This window comes from Primulina eburnea, chromosome 1 (assembly GCF_022965805.1).
Source record: "Primulina eburnea isolate SZY01 chromosome 1, ASM2296580v1, whole genome shotgun sequence".
In the NCBI taxonomy this organism is placed as follows: domain Eukaryota; kingdom Viridiplantae; phylum Streptophyta; class Magnoliopsida; order Lamiales; family Gesneriaceae; genus Primulina; species Primulina eburnea.
Window position 1 is genome coordinate 20514596 of NC_133101.1, and position 27111 is coordinate 20541706.

General features: G+C 37.3%; 2 protein-coding genes across 2 annotated transcripts; both read left to right on the forward strand.

Moving 5' to 3' along the window:
• Positions 1-1299: 1299 nt before the first annotated feature.
• LOC140828982 (soluble inorganic pyrophosphatase 6, chloroplastic-like) lies at positions 1300-20114 on the forward strand. The gene is made up of 3 exons (XM_073191906.1): positions 1300-1591; positions 19329-19427; positions 19529-20114. Exons 1-3 carry the CDS (start codon positions 1487-1489, stop codon positions 19619-19621), a joined length of 297 nt encoding a protein of 98 aa, XP_073048007.1. The 5' UTR covers positions 1300-1486; the 3' UTR covers positions 19622-20114.
• On the forward strand, positions 17276-19333 carry LOC140828975 (soluble inorganic pyrophosphatase 6, chloroplastic-like). The gene is made up of 4 exons (XM_073191893.1): positions 17276-17573; positions 18230-18390; positions 18712-18812; positions 18947-19333. The coding sequence occupies exons 1-4, from the start codon at positions 17325-17327 to the stop codon at positions 19048-19050; spliced, it is 615 nt and encodes a 204-aa protein (XP_073047994.1). The 5' UTR covers positions 17276-17324; the 3' UTR covers positions 19051-19333.
• Positions 20115-27111: the final 6997 nt, after the last annotated feature.

Consider the following 27111-nt stretch of genomic DNA (forward strand, 5'->3'; position numbering starts at 1 on the left):
TAGCACAATAAGAAATACACACTAAAAATTATAGCATACCAAAGCTAATACCATGAACAGTGACGCAGAGGAGCGAGATCATTGTTATATCCTTCATCACTATCTCGTAGGTTAGATTGATTTCGAACATTTGGATATTGACGTGATTGGTCATAGGGATATTGATTAGATTGAGATGACGAAAGATCATTAGAATGGGATGACTGATTTTGTAATAGTGTTTCGTCACGACGATTATAGTATCCGAATCCACGATACACAGTAGAACTATCAGCTGTACTTGAAGATCTATACTCGGGACCATGACGTCCAACACCACGCCATATAGATGATGAAGATTCATTGTATCTATCACCAATATACTGAGACGACCCATAATCAAATCCACGATGTCTAATTCTATGTGTACCTGATATTGAAAAATCAAATGATCTATCAAAAGAATCGTGTGTAGAATTATAATTACCCTGATATCCATATCCACCTTATTGATATCCAGTCGAATCATACCCAACATGCTGAGAGTTCCAATTGTAACTCATCGATCCATAATTATCTGTCATTTGAATTTATCGATTGCCCTGGAACTTTGGAACGGTGGTCACCGTTCCCGTTCCGTTCCGGCGAACCATGACCATAATTACTACAAGCCTACAACTAGTAATGCAGCGGGAAGAAGACTCAAGATTCACCATCTCACATCACGGAATCTTGAATCCGTGAACCTTTTTTTATTTTTTTATTCAAACCGTCGCTATATTAGCGACGATTTTAATAAAACCTTCGCTGATGAAATTGGTGACGGTTTACAAAACCGTCGCTAAATTCATAAAAACGTCGCTATTAGCGACGGTTCAAAACAAAACCGTCGCAGCTTGCGTTCCGTTCCGTTCCGCCGATTCCGTTCCGCTTTCCCGTTATGCGGCCGCTAAAACGTCGCAGAACGCCGCTACAAAACAATAAACGATTTGGCCTGGAACTTTGGAACGGTGGCCACCGTTCTCGTTCCGTTCCGCCCGTTCCGGCCGCATAACGGCCGTTCCGGCGAACCAAGAGCACAAAGATGGAGGTTGTTACTCACATTAAGCAAGATACTAAGAAGGGGGAACTTCGATATTACCCGTGAGAGTGTTCTCTATATATGCTTTTCGTCACTTTATATTTTCATGTGCTTTTTCTTAATGTATTTTATGTATTGCTCCTTCAAAGAAATGAAAGGGCTTTCTTTACGTGGAGCTCGAGCTTTTAATTTATAGTTATCCTTCTTCAATTAAACCTGGTATCATATCATCCTTTTCAACTTCATAGTTATCCTTCTTCAGTTAAACCTATTTTAATATATCCTGAGAAGATGGAAAATCAGAAATAAAGCAAGCGACCTAGCTAAAACAGTCGTTGGCAATTTTCTTGTAGTTGATGTTGAGATAGGACAAAGCCAGGCAAAAATCGGGCAAGCGTTGAAAGTGAAGCCCCTGTCTGCTTGGCTATGATTAATGAGGGGGAACTTGACTGGAAATTTGTTGCAATTTCATTGGATTATCCTAGAGCTTCACTTGTTAATGATGTTGATGACGTTGAAAAGCATTTTTCGGTATGCAAAATGAACACTCTTTGGCGTGACTATTTAATCTTCCTACAAATTTAGTCCCAACAGTCATGCTTATGTCATTGGCTTTATCATGAACTTTTGCATCTTTATATCATGAGAGATTATAATCTATCTATCTATCTTTCTATCTATTTATTACTATTATTATTATTATTATTATTATTATTATTATTATTATATTAATTATTAATATTATAAATATACGAGTTTGAATTATAAATTTACATATATGTTCTTATCTTCAATAAATAATATTCATTAATTACATCTATATACTCATCTCAATAAATGATATTCATTAATACATGTCACTTTGTTTGTTTTGTTTCCTTATATTAATTGTTTGTTTTTTCCTAGCTATTAATGACTTCTACAATAACCAAACTCATTATAACCATAACCAATAAAGAAACACTTCTTTGATTTCGGATCAAGCTTTGTTCTGATAGCTTAGTCATTGATCAGATATGCTTCAGTGCTAACAACATCAGCCCATCATTCGGTAATCCAGAATAGCTACATCCATGGAACTACTTCAAATCTTTATTATAGAGAGAAAATATTACAATTGTATACAACACTCAATCTCTCACAATCTCAACCTCGAGTATAAGCGAGTATATATTTTCTTTACCTCACAAAAGAATAATACTCAATTTTTTTCTTCTCACTTGAGTTGCACTCTTGAACTTGGGATGCTTAGAAAGCTAGGATTGGATATCTAGAAAATGAACAAATGAGTTCTATATATAGCAAACTCTTCAAATGTGAAAGTCGGATGTAAATTCAAACGTTTCTAGCCATCATTTGGACAATAGTGTGGATGTTCATATTGGACGACAATGTGAACATAGTCACAATTTTCTTGCCTAATTTTTTGGTCGAAAAAACACATGTCCAAATCTTAACAAGTTTCACCCAGAAAATTGGCTCAGACGATGAAGCCTGAGATGTCGATGATGCCTGCGACATCGGTCTGGTGTGCCGGCGTAGTATGAGCATAGTTGCAGTTGGGGCCATCTCTTATCTGATATTCAAGAAAATGCTTTCGAAGACATAAAATTACAATATTTTTAAAGGGTTGTGGGCCATGAGTGGGGGAAAGAACAAACTGTGATCGCAACTTTATTGCATTTCAGTGGGAAAACCCGTCGAAAGACCTGGCCACGGGCTGGGATTTGGTCGGAAAAATATCGACCCTTAACGGGCCCCATTGTAGCCGATTATGGTCCGAGTCATGAAACTCGCCTGGATCCAGCTCCAGCTCTGGATCGGTCCTTTTTTAAAAAAATAACTATTTAGATTAAAAAAGACTATTTGTTTCTTTTGATGATGAAAAATCAAAGCTCACATGATTCGCTTACCTTTACATATATAAATTTAGGAGTGACATTCCTCAATCACTCGCATTTTTTCTCGTCGTTGTTCCGGATGATCCCTCATTTTCGTCTTGCCCTTCTCATCAATTGTTAGAGTAGGTACACGTCGAGCCAATTGTTGGCCGAGTGTTCACAATGAAACTCTATGTATAAACAGTCTTTATTTTAATAATATTTGAAATTATTGTTTTGGCACTTCTTTATCTGTATACCCATTCTAGTTGCATAGATAAAGTCCTTGAATATACAAATAGTAGAAAGAATATGAGATGCTCATATAATGAGTATCATGAAACTCATATTTGAAATACTGTATATTCTAAACAGTTCCTAGTCGATTCAGCCGCCGCTAAGAAGGATATAAGCCGCTCGAGTTCGAGACTAGTATCTGCGATGTGAGTACCATGTTTCATTGGTAAGGGACATTGTGATATCCGAACATGCAGATAGGGCTCCTTGTAGAGTGGACTGAACAACCCTCCATAAAGGACTTTCCAAGTGGTTCTCACTTATCGAGTGAAAACGTCTTAGTTTATGGTTGTACACCATTAGTCTTTATGATCCGGGACAACATTGAGACTCTATATGCTAGCATTGTACTTTGACTTGTTTACGGACTCATATGGGGTCATCAGGTGGCAAGGTTGGGTGCTTTGTTGAAACATATAGGAGTCGATGCATTGTAGTCGGGGATTCACCGCTTACCTTCGGGTATGGATATCCTATGTGTATGTAGTATGAAATCTCTGATCAGAATATGATGGTAATTATGAAAGGGGTTTCATAGATTACATCATCAATTCAACTACGACATGACACATAGTATCGATTCATTGACAACTCTCGATATACCAATGGTTGTCGAATCGGTCAGGATATATGAGTTGAAGGGACCGTACTGTACGCTAACCATAATTAAATGGTTCTTGCAGGCACTATCATTTGATACCTAGGGAATCATGTAAGCGATGCTGCTAGGCGTTTAACATGCTTGGTTGGGTATTATCAGACTTGAGTTCTGACGTTCTTGTTATCAAGGAGTTGATAAGTAAGAATGGAGCAATTGGGGTATGCTCGTATAAGGACATGTTTAGTCCGAATCACATGGAGATGTGAACTCACGGCTAGTTGTATCAATGAACCATTGAGGGTCACACAAGTGCTAACTTTCTAGATCCCGTTGAGAAGTAAAATAGTTCAATGTGTTAAACGGCTTATAAAGGAGTTTATAAGCGTAAATTAAAATAGAAGTATGACTTCTATAAGGAGAATGTACCTTTTAATTTGAGGAAGTGTTCCTAAATTAAAAGTTGGCCAAACGAGTAATGTATTTGAAAATTGTGATTTTCATATACATTATTATGGACTAAATTAAATTAATTCAAGTGTTGAATTAATTAAATACTAGTGGACCTAGTAGAGTCCAAATAATAAAATTAATTCAAGTGTTGGATTAATTAAACACTCATGGGCCTTGTAGAGCCCAATTAGAAATAATTATTAAACTATTGGGCTTGAGTAAAATCAAGTAAAGTTTAAATTGACTCAAATGTGTTTGAGACATTTAAATTAAAGTCCATGGGCCTTGTAATTGTTACAAGCCCAAGTAGAAGGCATGCAAGGGAGGTGAAGGGTTGGAGGCATATTTTTCAATATCCAAGGCATGACATGCAACTTTTTGCTTCAACTTTTTCCACAACCAAGAAAATCACTCCTCCTTCTCTCCTCCCCTCACCATGAACAAAATTTTCATTTCATTCTCCACCATTTTCTTGCTTCTTCAATTGTTGATGAAAGCACATACTTCTCAAAGAAAAATGCTCTAATTTTTTTAGTGCAAAATTAGAGTGGATCTACCTTGTTAGCGGTGAATCTAATTTTGAAGAAAGGATTCCAAAAGCACGGTGAAGCTTGTAGATTGTCTACCATCAAGAGCTAAGTTGTTTACAACTTAGTTGGAGCCATAATCAATCCTTGTGATTGATAGGTACATTTCTAAACACTCTATGTATGACATATATTGTGTTTTGTATTTGCTACACATCTTAGTAGAGGTGCTCGATTTTTCTTCTTGAAAAACAATTTTAAAACTTCTCTTGCGCATTAGAGCACCTTAACTTGTCGCGTACCGTATTCTTTACTACTTAAAATTTGCGGAAAAATTAAAAATTTTCTTAAATATAAAATCCATACGGTCGTCAACTCATCGTTCATAAAAATATTTGAAATCAAACTTCACAAATAAAATTTGCCAACAAAATATTTGCTCAAACCACTCTCGTCAAGTCATAGAATCAGAGTATTTTAAACTTGCATAAAAATCTTAAAATAACATGGGCGGTCCTCGGGTTTAGCCTGCCGCTCAGTCCAACCTGCCCCTTGGTCGCCACCTCCTGACTCCTCATCAACATACTCACCTGCATCGATCAAGTATAGTGAGTCTAAAGACTCAACACGTATAAACTGGGAAATAGCGAATACTACATAATAAAATCGCATGCAACTTTAAAATAGGACATACATAACTTGAAACTTGAACTTGCATAATGAACTTGAACGTACATACGTACATGCCTAGACGTGCCATCAACATAAACTTTTCATAAACATACTGCATACTTGAACATACATACTTCATCATTTTGCGTAGAGGATGTTTCAAAGCAAGTGACCCATACATAATAAACGCCTGATCAGACAAACCACAGTACTGGGCTGACAGGGACATATCCACTGCCACATACATGAGATCCCCGCTCATAATTTAACGGGCTGGTTGGTCGCCGTTCATAATTTAACGGGGTGGAGAGGTCCTCGGCCACGTTCACCGACTTCCAAACCCATTCATAATTTGGTCACAAGACATTTAGCATACCTCAAAAACTTAAAATATTTTCTTGCACGCCATACATACTTACTTGGTGTTGAGGGATTCGTTGGACTTCGATCGGGGCCGTCGCTGCTGCACATACTAACTTGAATTCACATACTTAACTTGCATACTTAGACGTACCAATCATACTTACTCTCAAGTTCATTCATTACTTAGGACATTATAAAATTTCCCATGACTCGACCTCGTAAATCGTTGTACTAAACCATGACGTCGAACCTCAAAGCATACTATAAGATTTTCCCCAAAATATGAAGGACACGGACCCCGTGCCTACATCCGTGTAGGGGTCCGTGTAGACTCGGGTAAAAGGGTCCGGAAAGAAGGGTGGACACGGACCCCGTGCCAGGGTCCGGGTCAAGGTCCGTGTAGACTCTTGAGAAAATAACACTCCGGAAGAACGAAGGCACGGACTCCGTGTCAGGGTCTTGGTGGAGGTCCGTGCAGACTCTGGAGAAAGGCTCCGAAAAGAAACAAAGGCACGGACCCCGTATCAGTGTCCGTGGAAGGGTCCGTGCAGCTACTGTCGGTCGAAACTTAGGAAATTCTGAACATGTTTTGCTTCATCTTCTAGACTCGATTCCTCGGACTATGAACGTCACCACGAGACACTTCTTAGAACACTAAGGTATTATACCAAACCCGAGTAAACATTAAAATTTCCCCAAGAGCAATTAATCATCAATGACAACGACATGACTCAAAATTCGGCACAAGGTTTCTTCCTATGACTCTTGGTTCAACTTAGTGCCTTTTGACACGAAACGAACCATTAGTGACCATCCCAAACAACATGACAAAGTACCTATATGCAGCAACGATCACCCGTCGAACCCCCAACGAAGCCTGCAACATAAAACTTCAAAAAACGAATCAATCCAAAATTTTCTGAAAGTTTCAGTTTGAGCAGTCTCGCGGAAAACATCATAACTCGCTCATTTTCGTCCAAAAATCTCGAATTTTATATCAAATCGAAGGCATCGAAAATTTATACAATTTTCTAGTTGAAAGTTTTCTCCAAATATGAACCGAAAAATCTCAGTTTTCACCGGAACAGTAAAAACAAAAATTATAGATCTGAAAAGTGTTTCAAAAGTGATCCCCACGTAATTGCTCAAACTCTTACGCATCATACAAAGGGTTTTACGCAAAAATAACAACGCACGCATAATATGACATGATCGACGCATCAAGAACAGAATATACGTGCCTTTTGATATTTAAAAATACCGTAACGACGATACCGAAGCGGAGATGGCGCGAGGATTGATCCGGAACGATGGTGACTCGATTATCTTGCTATAAAGTTGCCGAAAACTCGCTGGAAATTAAAGGGGAAGGGGACGGCTGCTGAAAATAGGAACCCTAGGTTTTTCTCTCTTTTAAAATCTGAAAATAAGGTATGTAGGGTGTGTTGTGTGTTTTAGTGTGTGTAAAAACGTGTAAGTGTGTGTGAGTGTGTGAAACATGTGTGTGTGTTTTTAATTAGGAGAAATTATAGCTAAATTAACTAATTAAATAATAATAAAAGTTTAACACAAACTAATTTAATCAAACTCTTCAATTAAAATAATTACACACTAATTTTAAAAGTTTTAAACTCTTAACTCACTCATTACATAAATAAGACTTTAAAATACTAAAACTTAATAAATCATTTAAAATTCCACATCCTCAACTTAAAATAAAATATCATGTTTTAAATTGCTAAAAATCGTCACCGGTCTTTTCCTCGATCTCGCATCGAATAATCGCCTGAACATAAAACTCGAAAAACATTTTAACGTGCATCACATAAAAATCGATAATTGAAACCAATGCATTTAAATAAATCATGCATAGCTAAAGCTCCATTTAAACTTAAATGAATGCTTTAAAAATTAAATAAATGCATGAATTAAAACCAGTTAATAAAATACATAAGGAATTTAATAACTTGCACGCACGTGGCTCATGTGGATCTTATATTTTCGGGACGTCACAATCTATCCCCCTTAATTTGAATTTCGTCCCCGAAATTCGCTTATCCTCGATAATCCAAAAGTTAGATTCTTAATTCTAGCATCCCAACGATCCACGCTAACGCTGCGCTACTCTGAATAAAATTAAATCTTATGTTGTCCTTACGTCTCTTCAATCCTTAATTAAATTACCTACCAAAAATCTCGTTTGTGAATCACAGCTTAAAACGACTTATGGTAACTTAGTTTACTTTACTACGACCTCGAATTCGGACTTTTCTCGTCGTTCTCAATATTATAAATGAAGGTTCAAACTTATCGTATCTTACCTTCTTTATACTATACATGTAATGTCAACGACCTATTACATTAGCATTTATGCAGTCCAACCTAAGAGGTCTTAGCACCAACGGTTACTGATCAACTTCCATCCTCCGCAATACACTTACAAGTTAAATCTTATCTTAATCCCCATAATAATATTGGCCTACAATCCTTGAATCGAATATTTACCTTACGGTACAAACTTACATGACTTAGTTATTTACGAGTACGTCTCAAATATAAAATTGTTGCCAACTTTTAGTTTCGAGTAACATAAATCCGTAAAACCCCAAAATATATAATATCGATCCTCTCCTTAAATAATAAAAACTTTCTAGCATCAATCACAAGCTTAAACCATTTTCTTCACGATTACAATATAGTTAAAGCCTAAGACACTTGAACCTTCCTCATTGGAACGAATGTCCCACTTAGACGTATCCTCAATACTCAATTAATTCTAGCGTATAAAACTTAATAAGCTTCCTTTATTAATAATGGACTAACTCTAATAATTCAACTCCACTTATAACCCACAGAATTCTAGAATCCCCAGATCAAGCTTGTAGATTTCTTACTCAATAAAAATCTTAATATTCATTTATTGATAACTTATGTTGAACACCAATAATTCCCTTTGTTTTTATTTCACCCAAAAATTCCGTATGAGCAAATATCCCATAAATTTGAAATTCAACCTTACGCAGCCCAAATAGTTTTGGATAACATAATTCCAACACACATATTCGCTTATTCTCAAGTTTCTCAATAACCTACAAAAATTTCCCAAGACAAGATGTCTACCTCAATTCTTACATGCGTCGTCTATCAAATAACCTAATTATCAACCATACCCAGCCTTCTAGAAAGATCAAATTCCAACAAAGGTACAAGCTTAACTGTTACAATCATGACTAAAACTTATGACACATCAACTTAAGTTCCCAATTTTTTTTTTTTTGCTAACTCAATGTCTACTCTTATAACTTAGCTAACCGATCAACTTTACCTCAAATCGTTATCACCTTGAATTTTAAATTTGCCGCAACATTAATTCACTAACGCTTAACTTTTCGAGCCCAATGTCGATTCATCTTACAATCCCCTTGATTACCATTTCTTATAATATTATAACCCAGATACTTCAAGGTTCTAATGATCCCTTCGAGCTTAAATCATCGAAAATTCCTATCATTTAAACCATTCAATTCTCACTTACTGCTAAACTAGTCCCCCAAATTCCTTAAAATTGTAGCATTAATTCATTATTTCCTCAAAATTATCCAGTTTGTCCTAAATTTCGGAAATTCCACATTTACCAATAAGTTCTTGGTGTTCTTAATTCCATTGTGTAAGTTCCTCGCAACATAAAATTCAAAAATTTTAAGCTTATTAGACCCAAATTCAATTCTCATAGCCTCGAGATTTACTGATTTAACCCAAGTGTTCCTCAAAAATTCGAATTTAATCCCCAAAATTTTCTGAATTTGCAATTTGACTCTTAAAGTTTTCGAACTTACATTTTTGGCCCTACAACTCTTCAAAATTTGCATTTCCGGTCCCCCATAAAATCTTCGATTTTAGTCTCATTAAACCTTAAAATCCTCGAAACTCGGAATTTAATCCCAAACGATAACTTCGAAACTAGTCCCTTTGGATTTTTATCTTTGCACTTAGGTCCTGAAACTATTGGTCATTACCACTAGGTCCTTAAAATTCTCAATTCGTGCAATTAAATCCTTAAATCCAACTAGGGGGAGCATGCATCCTAAATAGATTCTATGCTTGTATACTTCCAAATATCGTCATAGTCTCAAATAATTAATCCTTACATGGACTTCTCAAATAGCAACTCAGCTAGCAACCACAAACCATCAGTAATTTCTTAGAAAATCTACAAGTCCCAAAAGCATTCGTAATTGTCAAGTTTAACTTATTACCCACAAGTATAACATCAGTATTACTAACCAAAAATTAATATAGACAAATCATTTCCAACTTTTCCAGACGCCCAAAAGCAAAATTCTTGCTCGTCCAATTCCACCTCACCAGCATGCAAGAAAATTAAATAATTTCTCATTTCATGTCGTAACATGCATAAAAGTTTTAAGGATCCAATCTCAATTCATAACGACAGATAAACATGTACTCTAAAACGTATGTCATGTAAACATACCCGTGGTTACATTAAAATACGCACATGCTGAAATCATGACTTGAATGCTTAATACATGAAATAATTTAAAATTTTAAAACTTACGGACTTGAGGTGTGACTTTGTGAGCTTCTTGCGACTGGCAGTAAGCGTAACCCTTTACAAGAACCTGGCTCTGATACCAATTGTCGCGTACCGTATTCTTTACTACTTAAAATTTGCGAAAAAATTAAAAATTTTCTTAAATATAAAATCCATACGGTCGTCAACTCATCGTTCATAAAAATATTTGAAATCAAACTTCACAAATAAAATTTGCCAACAAAATATTTGCTCAAAACACTCTCGTCAAGTCATAGAATCAGAGTATTTTAAACTTGCATAAAAATCTTAAAATAACATGGGCGGTCCTCGGGTTTAGCCTGCCGCTCAGTCCAACCTGCCCCTTGGTCGCCACCTCCTGACTCCTCATCAACATACTCACCTGCATCGATCAAGTCTAGTGAGTCTAAAGACTCAACACGTATAAACTGGGAAATAGCGAATACTACATAATAAGATCGCATGCAACTTTAAAATAGGATATACATAACTTGAAACTTGAACTTGCATAATGAACTTGAACGTACATACGTACATGCCTAAACGTGCCATCAACATAAACTTTTCATAAACATACTGCATACTTGAACATACATACTTCATCATTTTGCGTAGAGGATGTTTCAAAGCAAGTGACCCATACATAATAAACGCCTGATCAGACAAACCACAGTACTGGACTGACAGGGACGTATCCACTGCCACATACATGAGATCCCCGCTCATAATTTAACGGGCTGGTTGGTCGCTGTTCATAATTTAACGCTTCCCAACCATGATCTAACCCGTTCATAATTTAACGGGGTGGAGAGGTCCTCGGCCACGTTCACCGACTTCCAAACCCATTCATAATTTGGTCACAAGACATTTAGCATACCTCAAAAACTTAAAATATTTTCTTGCACGCCATACATACTTACTTGGTGTTGAGGGATTCGTTGGACTTCGATCGGGGCCGTCGCTGCTGCACATACTAACTTGAATTCACATACTTAACTTGCATACTTAGACGTACCAATCATACTTACTCTCAAGTTCATTCATTACTTAGAACATTATAAAATTTCCCATGACTCGACCTCGTAAATCGTTGTACTAAACCATGACATCGAACCTCAAAGCATACTATAAGATTTTCCCCAAAATATGAAGGACACAGACCCCGTGCCTACATCCGTGTAGGGGTCCGTGTAGACTCGGGTAAAAGGGTCTGGAAAGTAGGGTGGACACGGACCCCGTGCCAGGTTCCGGGTCAAGGTCCGTGTAGACTCTGGAGAAAATAACACTCCGGAAGAACGAAGGCACGGACCCCGTGTCAGGGTCCGGGTGGAGGTCCGTGCAGACTCTGGAGAAAGGCTCCGAAAAGAATCAAAGGCACGGACCCCGTGTCAGGGTCCGTGGAAGGGTCCGTGCAGCTACTGTCAGTCGAAACTTAGGAAATTCTGAACATGTTTTGCTTCATCTTCTAGACTCGATTCCTCGGACTATGAACGTCACCACGAGACACTTCTTAGAACACTAAGGTATTATACCAAACCCGAGTAAACATTAAAATTTCCCCAAGAGCAATTAATCATCAATGACAACGACATGACTCAAAATTCGGCACAAGGTTTCTTCCTATGACTCTTGGTTCAACTTAGTGCCTTTTGACACGAAACGAACCATTAGTGACATCCCAAACAACATGACAAAGTACCTATATGCAGCAACGATCACCCGTCGAACCCCCAACGAAGCCTGCAACATAAAACTTCAAGAAACGAATCAATCCAAAATTTTCTGAAAGTTTCAGTTTGAGCAGTCTCGCGGAAAACATCATAACTCGCTCATTTTCGTCCAAAAATCTCGAATTTTATATCAAATCAAAGGCATCGAAAAGTTCTACAATTTTTTAGTTGAAAGTTTCTCCAAATATGAACCGAAAAATCGCAGTTTTCACCGGAACAGTAAAAACGAAAATTATAGATCTGAAAAGTGTTTCAAAAGTGATCCCCACGTAATTGCTCAAACTCTTACGCATCATACAAAAGGTTTTACGCAAAAATAACAACGCACGCATAATATGACATGATCGACGCATCAAGAACAGAATATACGTGCCTTTTGATATTTAAAAATACCGTAACGACGATACCGAAGCGGAGATGGCGCGAGGATTGATCCGGAACGATGGTGACTCGATTATCTTGCTATAAAGTTGCCGAAAACTCGCTGGAAATTAAAGGGGAAGGGGGCGGCTGCTGAAAATAGGAACCCTAGGTTTTTCTCTCTTTTAAAATCTGAAAATAAGGTATGTAGGGTGTGTTGTGTGTTTTAGTGTGTGTAAAAACGTGTAAGTGTGTGTGAATGTGTGAAACATGTGTGTGTGTTTTTAATTAGGAGAAATTATAGCTAAATTAACTAATTAAATAATAATAAAAGTTTAACACACACTAATTTAATAAAACTCTTCAATTAAAATAATTACACACTAATTTTAAAAGTTTTAAACTCTTAACTCACTCATTACATAAATAAGACTTTAAAATACTAAAACTTAATAAATCCTTTAAAATTCCACATCCTCAACTTAAAATAAAATACCATGTTTTAAATTGCTAAAAATCGTCACCGGTCTTTTCCTCGATTTTGCCTCGAATAATCGCCTGAACATAAAACTCGAAAAATATTTTAACGTGCATCACATAAAAATCGATAATTGAAACCAATGCATTTAAATAAATCATGCATAGCTAAAGCTCCATTTAAACTTAAATGAATGCTTTAAAAATTAAATAAATGCATGAATTAAAACCAGTTAATAAAATACATAAGGAATTTAATAACTTGCACGCACGTGGCTCATGTGGATCTCATATTTTCGGGACGTCACATAACTGATCCTCTTTCATCAATTTTAACATGTTGTGTTCCACTTGCGGTTTTTGATCAATCATTGAGTAAACACCAGGCTTTCCAAATTTTTCAGCTTTAAGCTAAATAGTCTCTCGTCCAATGTATTTCCCTCGATACTAGCATCTACAAAAAAATATTGGTATTAGTGAAACATTTGTTTTTTCAGATGAAAATCGGTACAAAACATTGAAAATGTGATACTGATAAATGATATTTGATAATCAATTGTTTAAGATAAAATTTTACGGATAAAATTAGAATAACTTTATTAATATCGGTATTTGTACACGTCTTTGGGCACATAAAAATCATATATTAGTATCAGATGTTTAACAGTTGGTGCTCAAATATCAAATATTAGTATCATATTTTTAATACTTTGTACTGATTTTCATCCTATAAGATAAATATGTCATTAATGCCAATATTTGTTGTACATGTTTGAGTACTCAGAAATCATATATTAGTATATGATCTGAAACAGTGGTACTCAAATATCATATATTAGGATCATATTTTTAATATTATGTACCGATTTTCATCCGATAAAAAACATGTGGGCTCAGAGAGTGCAAATACATATTGTTGTGGATCATGGACCCCACACACATAAATTTTCTGATAGAAACTTGATGCAAATTTAAATTTGAGTGTTGTGATTTAAAGCAAATTTACCCTTAAATATATCTTAACTTGTATTTTATTTATTTTTAATAAAGAAACCTGTATTTGAATTTGAATCATAAACCTATATATCAATATAATATTATTTTTATGAATTTTTGTTTGAGTTATATTTTGACTACAATTTATTTTAATAAATAATCTATCTAGCTGAACATATACGACAACAGTTGTTATTCTAGTTAAACAATTTATCGTATGGTTCATATTTCCCCCCTTTTTTTTTACAATCCATTTATTTTATAATATTTTTTGCAGTTAACTCAATTAATATATTAATGATTCAGAATATATGTTAAAATTTAGGAATTTTCATTTATAATAATTTTTTGTGTTGGATTACTTTAATTATTTTAGTGAATAATTATTTATAAATTATCATTAATGGGAAGGCGCGTGTTAGGCATGCCTATCAGTTCCACGGTTCTTGTTCCGATTCCGGATCGGGTGGTGCCGGAATTGGAACCCGCTTCCAAGATTTAAATCCTGGATCGAATAATCTTGGAACCAATTCGATCTTGGACCAGTTCAGTAATTTTTAGACCGTTCCGATCCGACCAGACTGGTTCCGAGTTTCGTGTCCGACTATTATAACACCGTGAATTCTCAAGCTCATTTCCCACCTTTAAATTGTCTACAAATAGATTGATCAAATGCACTTTGAGGTAGGTCTCCTCATTTAGCTATCAAAAGTTTTTTATTTTCTCTAGCTTTGGATAGTGCTTACTTGAGTGTAAGAGGATTTTCACCGGGTAATCTTCAGTGTCTCTAATGTTTTATTTGTGACACAAATGACGATCCACTACATTATTCATAAGGTTCGCAAGAGAGACATCTGCATATAAAGATCTAACATTATGGGTATTCCCTGAATTTTCTTAATGCATATAACGATTTTATTTGGTTACATCAAAAATGTTTTTAGCTATGTGTGGATATGGACCCAACACATATCGATCCATGCCAAATCCATGTATATTTTAGGATTTGAATTATGAGGTAGACACCCATGCCATGTATTTATCCATTAAGGGGGCCACGAACATGCTTTGGAGAGTGTTAAGGCGTGTAGGTGAGAGCATAGTGGTATGCATGTAGCGGGGGAGACCATGTGTAAGTCCATGACTATACGTGAACCCGAGACTTAAAAGTGTTTGATGTAGTTTATAAGCTGTTAAAATAATAATTTATAAGATGATTATGGATAACAATAATTTTTTAAAACATGGTTAAGTGCAATAAATGCGGGGAAAAAATAAACCTCTCTCCAAATCACCTTTTGCTTGTGTTCCCACATCGAGTATTTGAAAAATAATTTGTTCTTTATAAATGAGTTTCCATCAATTTTGTTTGCCGGACTCGGTTGCGAGGGTCTGTAACCTAAGTGGGGGGCACTAAGGTCTAGGGGAATTGACTCATGAACACTATCCTCTGAGAGTTTGGTTGAGACGCGATATCCATGGCCAGGGTCTGTCTTGGAGATTGCTTCGGCCATGAGAAGTTAGTTTCTGTGGCGCCCCAGTGCCATCACAGGGTTACGATATTTGATGTCTATCCTTAACTGTTGGCTTGACAGAGCAGCACCGGCTATCTTCTTAGTTTCGCCAACTCTACCGTGTTTCACCACATCAAATCCGACCTCGACCTTTTGATGATGTTATGAATATGATTATTTGTTATTGTCCCTGTATAATTGTCAGATATTCATGTGATACCATATATAATTCAATCCAAATCCCGCTCATCCATGCATCCATTTGGATTATTTTATTTATATTTATTTTACAATCTTGGTTAATAAGAAATTATTATTAATTTGATTAACTCAATAGTTATAATCATCAAGCTCCCGTAATATCACATGATTATAACATATTAATTCTTTCGTTATTTGTTTTATTTCGTCATTAGAGAAACAATTGGAATGAAATATGCTTAGGGTAGACATATGATTTCCAAAATATTGTATAAACCCGACCATCGTTCCAAGAAACCGGAACTGGAATCGTGTACGTGCTGTTTGGTTCGGATTCCTAGGATTAAAGAACCTGGGCCGGAGCATAGCTAGGGGGCAATTATAATCATATATAGCTGATTTATATTGATACATGCATTCGTGAAAATAAGTATATATATTGTTGGAAATGACGTATGGTCGAAATATGCTTCAAGGAACGTTTTAATTCCAATAATAATCATGATTCATGTATAGTTTTCACTTGAATAAATTGAAACACAGTTTCTGCAGGCGAAGTCGGGATGATATTCAATTCGAGACCACTAACACAATATCGTCTTCCTTTATAAGCCCTTTAGTCTTCAAAAGTTCGATGGATCTTTGGATATTAGCTTCCATATCATCCGAAAGATCGATCGACAAGAATCAGAGTTAGGCCCTACTGCAAGTTAATTAAGCCTCGTGCTGGTGTTGCTATCATTTGTAAATGCAAATATAGGAGAGTTTGGACGGTTTCGTGAGATAAGAGATGTCATCTGTCCGTGTCTCGTGTATACGAATATTGCATCGAGGTCTAAATTTTTGTCTGCAGAGATGTAACAAATAAGTCAGCAAGATCTTGTAACAAATCAGAGAGTGCATATAAACAGATTCTTGATTTCTGATCTCAACAATTTGCATTCTGCACCTACCTGTTTTCGACTTAGTAAAGTCCAGAATTTTCAAGTGTTTTGAGTGCTAAAATAGGACTATATGTTTGTTTAGCAGCTTAGAAATACTCGGTTACTTAAAGTGCAAATGCAGACCGTGTAACTTCAAATATAAAGAACATGGGACATACCCGTTTGAGCTGCACAATTGCAGAATTTGTTCTGAGACTTGATCAGGAAAAGACGCGCCAAGATAGTGTTGGAACATGACATTTTGCTTACTCTCTTGGCGGCTACGTAGTTCCATGCATTCTACTACTACTCATACGCAGGACAGAAAGAGCCTTTTAGCCCATACGGTCAAATGGCCAACTCTCCAGAGAACATCGGCGCCTATATATACTGGCTAACAGCTTTAGAAACATAAGCAACCTAAAGAAATAAATCACGGGTCGGTTGTTTTACGACAAAGATCAGTGTCTTAAAAGTGAAGAGGAGCAGTAGCATTGTGTTTTATACATAATTTTAAAACACAAATATCATGAGAATAACTATAATAAATTAAATAAATCTACAAAATTTCGTAAATTTTTTTAAAAATATGTTAAATTCTTAAACATATATCAGCTCCACGAAGTTTCAGATACACTTGAGTGAAAATGTTATTTTCTTTGAATAAATAATTGATTGAAGTATTCATCAGCAGACAAAAATGGCGGCCGCCAGAGTTATTGCGTCAGCAAGCGGCACTCTGAATGCCTCTCTTCTTCTGTCAAGAGTACCTCTGAAGGGAAATCCTCGAAGCCTAAGACTTTGTTTCAGCAACAACAGATTGCCCACGCTGAAGAGGAGATTATTTACTTGCAGTGCAATCTTCAATCCGCAATTTCAAACCAAGGAAGAGGGCCAGCAAGAAACCTTTGACTACCGCGTTTTCTTCGTCGACAATTCTGGGAAAAAGGTAAAATTATGTGAAGTTTGTTGCATTGTGTTTTCCTTGATTTTAGGATGATTAATTGGTTATTGGATGCTGTTGCTGAGTTTGACTGTTGGAGTTTGATTGTTGGAATTTGATTGAATAGATGGATTCTAGAACAAGATCTTGGTGGGTTTTAATTTTGATTATGCGGTTGAATAGTGAAATTTGAACTAATTTCTGTTCTGTTGGAGCTGGGATTTGTGAAATTTGATTCGGGATTTGAATTTGAGACTGTTGGGAAGATTATATATTTTGAATTTAAAGCTTACATTTTGTTTTTTATAAAACATATTATTTTCATAGAAGTGCTCCTCTTCATGTTACATAAATATTTTGCAAAAATGGGAAAAACATAAAATTATCGATCAAAAAAGAAATAATTTGCAATTTTTTTTGTAAATGCTTACACTTTGGAAACAAATTTACCTGTGATTAACGGCAAGATCAGTCAGTAATGGAAGCAAATTGTCTGAAAATGTGTGCTTATGTTTCTTCTCTCTATTTGAGATTCCAGCAATATTAATTTTTTTTTTTTATGAAGGAGGATTCCAACAATTTTAAGTTAAGCATAAAGTTCTTGCTAAAATGTGGTTTAATGTATATGCTGATGGATACCATTGTGTTTATTTGGCGTGTAGATTTCCCCTTGGCATGATATACCGCTACATTTGGGTGATGGCGTGTTTAATTACATTGTTGAGATTCCAAAAGAATCAAGCACAAAGATGGAGGTTGCTACTGATGAGGTTTTTACTCCCATTAAGCAAGATACTAAGAAGGGGAAACTTCGATATTACCTGTGAGAGCGTTCTCTATCCTTTTCGTCACTTTATATTTTCATGTGCTTTTCCTTGATGTCTTTTATGTATTGCTACTTCAAAGAAATGAAAGGGCTTTCTTTACATGGAGCTCGAGCTTTTAATTTACTTTGTTGAATGTGAAGCAAAATATAGTTATCTGATTCATCTATTCCTTTAAATGTAATACATGTTATTAAGCACGATTTCAAAAGACAATGTGGAAAAGAGAGCAAGGAGATATAAGCATGATATTTATATTGTGCCTTAATGTTTATATGTGTCGTTTAGCCAACTGAGCCATCCCTCTTACTTTTTTGCAGACACAACATTAATTGGAACTTCGGATTGCTTCCACAAACATGCGAAGATCCTGCATTTGCAAATGCTGAGGTTGAGGGGGCATTTGGAAGCAATGATCCTGGTGTCATATCATCCTTTTCAACTTCTTAGTTATCCTTCTTCAGTTAAACCTCTTTTAATATATCCTGAGAAGATGGAAAATCAGAAATCAAGCAAGCAACCTAGCTAAAACAGTCGTTGGCAATTTTCTTGTAGTTGATGTTGTTGATATAGGACAAAGCCAGGCAAAAATCGGGCAAGTGTTGAAAGTGAAGCCCCTGGCTGCTTTGGCTATGATTGATGAGGGGGAAATTGACTAGAAAATTGTTGCAATTTCATTGGATTGTCCTAGAGCTTCACTTGTTAATGATGTTGATTACGTTGAAAAGCATTTTTCGGTATGCAAAATGAAAACTCTCTGGTGTGAGACTCAGACTATTTAATCGTCCTACAAATTTAGTCCCGACAGTCATGCTTATGTCATTGGCATTATCATGAACTTTTGCATCTTTATATCATGAGAGATTATAATGTATTTAAATTCTTGAGTTTCTGTTTTTCACCAGTTCATATGAAGTCATCACAAAATTTTACGTAGGGAACTCTCACAGCAATCGGGGAATGGTTCAGAGACTACAAGATTCCTGATGGAAAACCCGCCAACAAGTTCGGTCTTGGCAACAAGCCTACGAATAAGGTATTATCTTGAACACTAATCAGAAATATGTCCGTTTTCTTTTGGATTCTTTTTCAATGTTGCTCAGGGCTTTTACAAATCTCTTTTTGTCATTGATAGAGGATTTCGCTCTTAAAGTTATCACCGAAACCAATGAGTCTTGGGCTAAACTTGTGAAAAGATCAATCCCAGCTGGTGAACTTTCACTTGCATGAGGTACATATCGGGCTTGAGCACTCGATTTTCTACATACCGAAGTTGGCATCATGTTATTTATCTGCCGAGATCAAACGAATTTTGTTTACTACTATGTTTGATTGAAATGATGTTGCAAGAGAACTTTTGACACTGTAACTGAGCAGGAAATGCATGATTTTTGGACTGAATTTTGTTATGTCTTATGTGAGAGGCAGCAAATATCATCTCAGTGAGTTGATGAATGGAACATACACTGAAGATATGAAAAATGAGTTCTGTACATTAATATAAATATAGAGCGCAGAAGAAGAAAATATTCACCGTTAGATAATACAGAATTTACAGATCTTTTGGCCATTGTGAGTGCCATTTCTGGCCCATTCTATATTATTCCGCAGGTTGATCATCAACCTCAGACTTTGGATCAACAAGGAACTCCTTTTCGATGATCTTGTTTCAAAAATGGAACAGCAACGTGAAACCCATTTTGTTCACCCATTTTTCTAGGAAAGTTTTGTTAGGTAATTACACCGAAACGATAGCGACCATGATAATAATATAGTACCGAAAATTGCGAAATAAAATAATCAACAAGAACACAAAGATTTACGTGGTTCACCCAATATAAGCTACGTGCACGAAGCTACTGCAAATCTTCTTTTTATCTAGAGCAAATATTACAATTGTATAAAACACTCAATCTCTTACAATCTCAACTCGAGTATAAACGAGAAAATATTTCTCTAACTCACACAAGAATAACACTCAATTTTTTTCTTCTCACTTGAGTTGTTCTCTTGAACTTGGGATGCTTAGAAAGCTAGGATTGGATATCTAGAAAATGAGCAGATGATCTCTATATATAGCAAACTCTTCAAATGTGAAAACCATACGTAAATTCAAACTTTGTTAGCCACCATTTGGATGGTAGTGCGGACGTTAGCATTGGACGGCAATGTGAACATAGGCACAATTTTCTTGCCTGCAATTTTTATCAAGAAACACATGTTCAAATATGAACAATTCTCTCACTTGAAGAATTGATTTTAATCATGTCTTCACACCATCAATGCAGTAGCTCATATATCCCTTATACTTGTAGTCCAACTGAAGTTGAACACAACTTCAGTTTGTCAATGGTCACAACCTTTGTGAGCATATCGGCTGGATTCTTACTTCCGGGAATCTTCTTAAGCAACAAGATTCCATCTTCCAGTACTGATATGATGAAATAATACCTAATCTATATATTCTTTGTCCTAGCATGATAAACAGAATTTTTGCCTAAATGAATAGAACTCTAACTGTCACAGTGTAACGTGCTACATTCAAGCTTCTGACCCAATTCTTCCAAAAAAGATCTCAACTATATCATCTCTTTGCTAGCTTCAGTAACTGCTACGTACTCAGCTTCAGTAGTTGAAAGCGCAACTATTTTTTGCAACTTAGATACCCAGCTTACTGTCGTACCACTTAATGTAAACACATACCCAGTGGTACATTTTCTATCATCGAGGTCACCTCCCATATTGGTATCGACAAAACCATGTAAGCCCAAATTTGACCTTCTGAAGCATAAAGATAAACTAGCAGTACCTTTTGTAGTGACCCGTTCCAGAATCACCTACTAATCAAAAACTAAGCATGCAATTAACTTAATTAACAATAATCAGAGATAACAGCGGAAAAAGTCGACAACTATACCGATTATACAACCCAATCGAAGTCTAGAATAACTCAAAATAAAATATCCAATACAACCATATCGAAATCAAAACAATACCGATAAACTAAACCAACCAGCTACTCAACGTCCTCCTCCTGCTCCTCCTGAGCTGTCCAACCTGAGGCCTGCCCCGTGGGAATGGGGTGTCCAAGAATAAACAAAACCGAGGACGTGAGCGATAAGAACGCCCAGTACAAAAGTATGAGTATACAGACCTATATGAAATGCACATGCTATGATCATGATACCGGGGTAGTCAAGAAACAGGAATCACAAAAGGATCTCAACAATGCTCAGTCTAGAGGCGCCAAGTGGATAGTGCCGCGCGGTCCAACCTCTGGGTCACTGCATCCACTACAAGACAGACGTGGACCTAAAATGTCCCGGACCACCGAAGCCCTCCCGACCCGTCGGCCACTGTGTACTCTCGGTGTCCATGCGTCCACAAGACAGGGCTGAGCGGCCCCAAGATATAGCTTATCTCGAAAGAGATACAGCTCAACAGTAAAGGCTATCTCGAAGAAGAATACGGCTCAACATGAAATGCAACGTGCAGTAATAAACGTGACATAATAGCATGCATCATATGACATATATCAATGCACCACATACTCATGCAACACATATATGAATGTATACTCAACCAGGATATCTCGGATAGTACTTTCGTACCTCTATCACAGTAATCCTAATCCACTGGAACCACCAGACAACAGGTCTAATCCAAGCCTATTCATCAAGTGAAAACCATCACTAAACTTATCTACCAGACTTGCTAGATAATCCTGAGATAAATACTGATAAAATTCCAAACCTTCGTCCGTCGCTAGCCCGCTGATGCCGCTAGCTCCCAACTAGAGCACAGCTCTGCTACAAGACCAGCAGCTCCCCGCTAGTGCCCAAATCTCGGAACAAGACTAGAACCTGTCAGAAACGACTGAAATGCTATGGAATTCTCTGAATTGGCGAGTCCAAATGAGGAAATCCGACCACTATTTATAGGCCATGTTCGGATCCTCCGAACACCACTTCGGAACGTCCGAACGCTACGTGTCCATTGGCTCTTGACAGCTCATGATCGGATCCTCCGATCATACACTTCGGACCGTCCGAACATGCACGTGTCCAGCTGCTCTTGACACCTCATGATCGGATCCACCGAACTCACTTCGGAACGTCCGAACTCCCACGTGTCGATCAACTCTTGACACCTAATGATCGGATCCACCGAACTCACTTCGGACCTTACGAACTCTTCGGTGCTTCCGAACCATCTTCGGTCCGTCCGATCATGACTCGGTCAAAATTACACATTAAACCTTCTTAATCACCATTAATCCGTTAATTACCCAATTTGGAATTCGGGCTACTACATTCTCCCCCCCTTAAAAAGATTTCGTCCTCGAAATCTAGGCAAGAGAATGAACAAAACGAAATAACAACATCATTACCCTCCAAATCTAAGGAACAACCCATCACTAGACGCTTAGCTAACCCCGAATGACCCATCGGAGTAGAAACAGAAAGAATGACGTCTAGAGAAACATGCGGTAACTTATGACGCTTAACAGATCGTCCTGGTCACCCCAACGACCTACACTTCCCTGACTACTCTCATCACCAAAATGGTCAGCCATTGCTACAACAATAGAATGGGGAAACTAGTAAATTGGTCAACGGAAATCCCAAAACAAAAATCTATATCCCAAAATCGTATGCATGCTCTGATACCATAAATGTAGTGACCCGTTCCAGAATCACCTACTAATCAAAAACTAAGCATGCAATTAACTTAATTAACAATAATCAGAGATAACAGCGGAAAAAGTCGACAACTATACCGATTATACAACCCAATCGAAGTCTAGAATAACTCAAAATAAAATATCCAATACAACCATATCGAAATCAAAACAATACCGATAAACTAAACCAACCAGCTACTCAACGTCCTCCTCCTGCTCCTCCTGAGCTGTCCAACCTGAGGCCTGCCCCGTGGGAATGGGGTGTCCAAGAATAAACAAAACCGAGGACGTGAGCAATAAGAACGCCCAGTACAAAAGTATGAGTATACAGACCTATATGAAATGCACATGCTATGATCATGATACCGGGGTAGTCAAGAAACAGGAATCACAAAAGAATCTCAACAATGCTCAGTCTAGAGGCGCCAAGTGGATAGTGCCGCGCGGTCCAACCTCTGGGTCACTGCATCCACTACAAGACAGACGTGGACCTAAAATGTCCCGGACCACCGAAGCCCTCCCGACCCGTCGGCCACTGTGTACTCTCGGTGTCCATGCGTCCACAAGACAGGGCTGAGCGGCCCCAAGATATAGCTTATCTCGAAAGAGATACAGCTCAACAGTAAAGGCTATCTCGAAGAAGAATACGGCTCAACATGAAATGCAACGTGCAGTAATAAACGTGACATAATAGCATGCATCATATGACATATATCAATGCACCACATACTCATGCAACACATATATGAATGTATACTCAACCAGGATATCTCGGATAGTACTTTCGTACCTCTATCACAGTAATCCTAATCCACTGGAACCACCAGACAACAGGTCTAATCCAAGCCTATTCATCAAGTGAAAACCATCACTAAACTTATCTACCAGACTTAGCTAGATAATCCTGAGATAAATACTGATAAAATTCCAAACCTTCGTCCGTCGCTAGCCCGCTGATGCCGCTAGCTCCCAACTAGAGCACAGCTCTGCTACAAGACCAGCAGCTCCCCGCTAGTGCCCAAATCTCGGAACAAGACTAGAACCTGTCAGAAACGACTGAAATGCTATGGAATTCTCTGAATTGGCGAGTCCAAATGAGGAAATCCGACCACTATTTATAGGCCATGTTCGGATCCTCCGAACACCACTTCGGAACGTCCGAACGCTACGTGTCCATTGGCTCTTGACAGCTCATGATCGGATCCTCCGATCATACACTTCGGACCGTCCGAACATGCACGTGTCCAGCTGCTCTTGACACCTCATGATCGGATCCACCGAACTCACTTCGGAACGTCCGAACTCCCACGTGTCGATCAACTCTTGACACCTAATGATCGGATCCACCGAACTCACTTCGGACCTTACGAACTCTTCGGTGCTTCCGAACCATCTTCGGTCCGTCCGATCATGACTCGGTCAAAATTACACATTAAACCTTCTTAATCACCATTAATCCGTTAATTACCCAATTTGGAATTCGGGCTACTACACCTTTCAAGTACCTTAGAATCCATTTAACTACTTCCCATTGTTGTTTTCCAGGATTGATCGTAAATCTGCTCACAACTGCCACTGCATGTGCTATGTTTGGTCTAGTGCACACCATTCCATACATGAGGCTTCCGACAGCAGAAGCATAAGGAACTTTGTTCATATAAGCCTGCTCCGTCGATAGTGATTGTGCTTTGGTTAGTTTAAAATGACTAGCCAAGAGAGTACTCATATTTTTAGCTTCATCCATGTTAAATCTGCTAACCACATTTTTCACGTACTCTTCTTGAGACAACTTCAAGATTTCATTCACCCGATCTCTAAAGATCCTCATTCCTAGGATTCGTTTTGCAGCACCCAAATCTTTCATAGAAAATTCTTTTGATAACTCTTTCTTGACTTTATCAATATTCTCCAGACAAACTCTTGCTATCAACATATCACCTACATATAGCAGTAGAATGATATACAAACCATCAAACTTCTTTACATAACAATAGTAATCACCTTGATACCTCAGGAAACCATTATTACTCATAAATCCATCAAAATTCTTGTACCACTGTCTTGGAGCTTGTTTGAGACCGTACAAGATTTTCTGAAGTTTGCATATCATTTTCTCTTTTCCTCGTACTTCAAAACCTTGTGGTTGCTTCATATGAATTTCTTCATCTAGGTCACCATGAAGAAACATTTTATTTACATCTAACTGCTCCAGATGTAAATCTTCTTTTGCCACTAATCCGAATACAGTCTTGATAGTGGTTAACTTAACCACCGGAGAGAAAATCTCAGCGTAATCAATGCCTTCTTTTGTTGAAAACCTTTTACAACAAGTCTTGCCTTGTACCGTTTTCTTCCATAATGTTCTTCTTTTAGCCGGTACACCCACTTGTTATGTAATGCCTTTTTGTCTTGAGATAGTTCTTTCAACTCCCTCGTCTGGTTGGATGACAGTCAATCCATCTCATCTTCCATGACTAACTCCCACTTGGTTGAATCATCATTTTTCGTTGCCTCTACATAGGTTTCTGGTTCACCTTTGTCTATCAGCAAAATATAGTGAAGTGCGGGGGAGTATTTCTCAGGTGGTCTAATTGTTCTCACAGATTTTCTAAGGTCAATCACCGAAATTTGTGGATCATCATCTTGTGTAGTTGCTTCTTCATCTTCTTGGTTTTTGCTTTTTGATTCATTCACCGGAATTTCTATCAACGGCACTTCATCAGTCTTTCTGACTTCAGGAAATTCATCTCCAGATCCAATGTTTGATTTGTCCTTGTACAATACTTGTTCATTGAAGATTGCATCTCTGCTTCGAATGATCTTCCGATTTTGGTCGTCCCAAAAACGATAACCAAACTCATTATAACCATAACCAATAAAGAAACACTTATTTGATTTCGGCTCAAGCTTTGTTCTTCTAGTTGACTCAATATGAGCATAGGATAAACATCCAAACACTTTTAAGAAAGAAAAAATACTTCTTTGGCGCACCATACCTGTTCGGGTATTCTGAAGTCAAGCGGTATAGAAGGTCCTCTATTGATCTGATATATTGCAGTGTTAACAGCATCAGCCCATCATTCGGTAATCCAGAATAAGCTACGTCCACTGAGCTACTTCAAATCTTTATTATAGGGAGAAAATATTATAACTGTATACAACACTCAATCTCTCACAATCTCAACCCCGAGTATAACTGATAATATATTTTCTCTAACTCACACAAGAATAACACTCAATTTTTTTCTTTTCACTTGAGTTGCTCTCTTCAACTTGGGATGCTTAGGAAGCTAGGATTGGATATCTAGAAAATGAGCAAATGATCTCTGTATATAGCAAACTCTTCAAATGTGAAAACCAGATGTAAATTCAAACTTTTCTAGCCACCATTTAGACGATAGTGCAGATGTTCGCATTGGACGGCAAGTGAACATATGAACAATTTTCTTGCCTACAATTTTGGTCAAAAAACACATGTCCAAATCATAACAAGTTTCACCCAAAAAATTGGCTCAGACGATGAAGCCCGATATGCCGATGATGCCTGCGGCATCGGTTTGGTGTGCCGGCATAGTATGAGCATAGGTGCAATTCGGGCCATCTCTTATCTGATATTCAAGAAAATGGTTTCGAAGCCATAAAATTACAATATTTTTAAAGGGTTGTGGGGCATGAGTGGGGGAAAGAACAAAATGTGGTTGCAACTTTATTGCATTTCAGTAGGAAAACTCGTCGAAAGGCAAGACTAGACCTGGCCACGGGCTGGGATTTGGTCGGGAAAATATCGACCTTAACGGGCCCCGTTGTAGCCGGTTACGGTCCGGGTCACGAAATAGGCCGGGCTCCAGTTTCGGCTTCGGGTCGATCCTTTTAAAAAAATTACTATTTAAATTTTTAATTACTATTTAAATAAATATTTAAATTAAGAAAAACTACTTGTTTCTTTTGATGTTGAAAAATCAAAGCTCACATGATTCACCTACCTTTACATATATAACTTTAGGAGTGACATTCCTCAATCACTCGCATTTGTTCC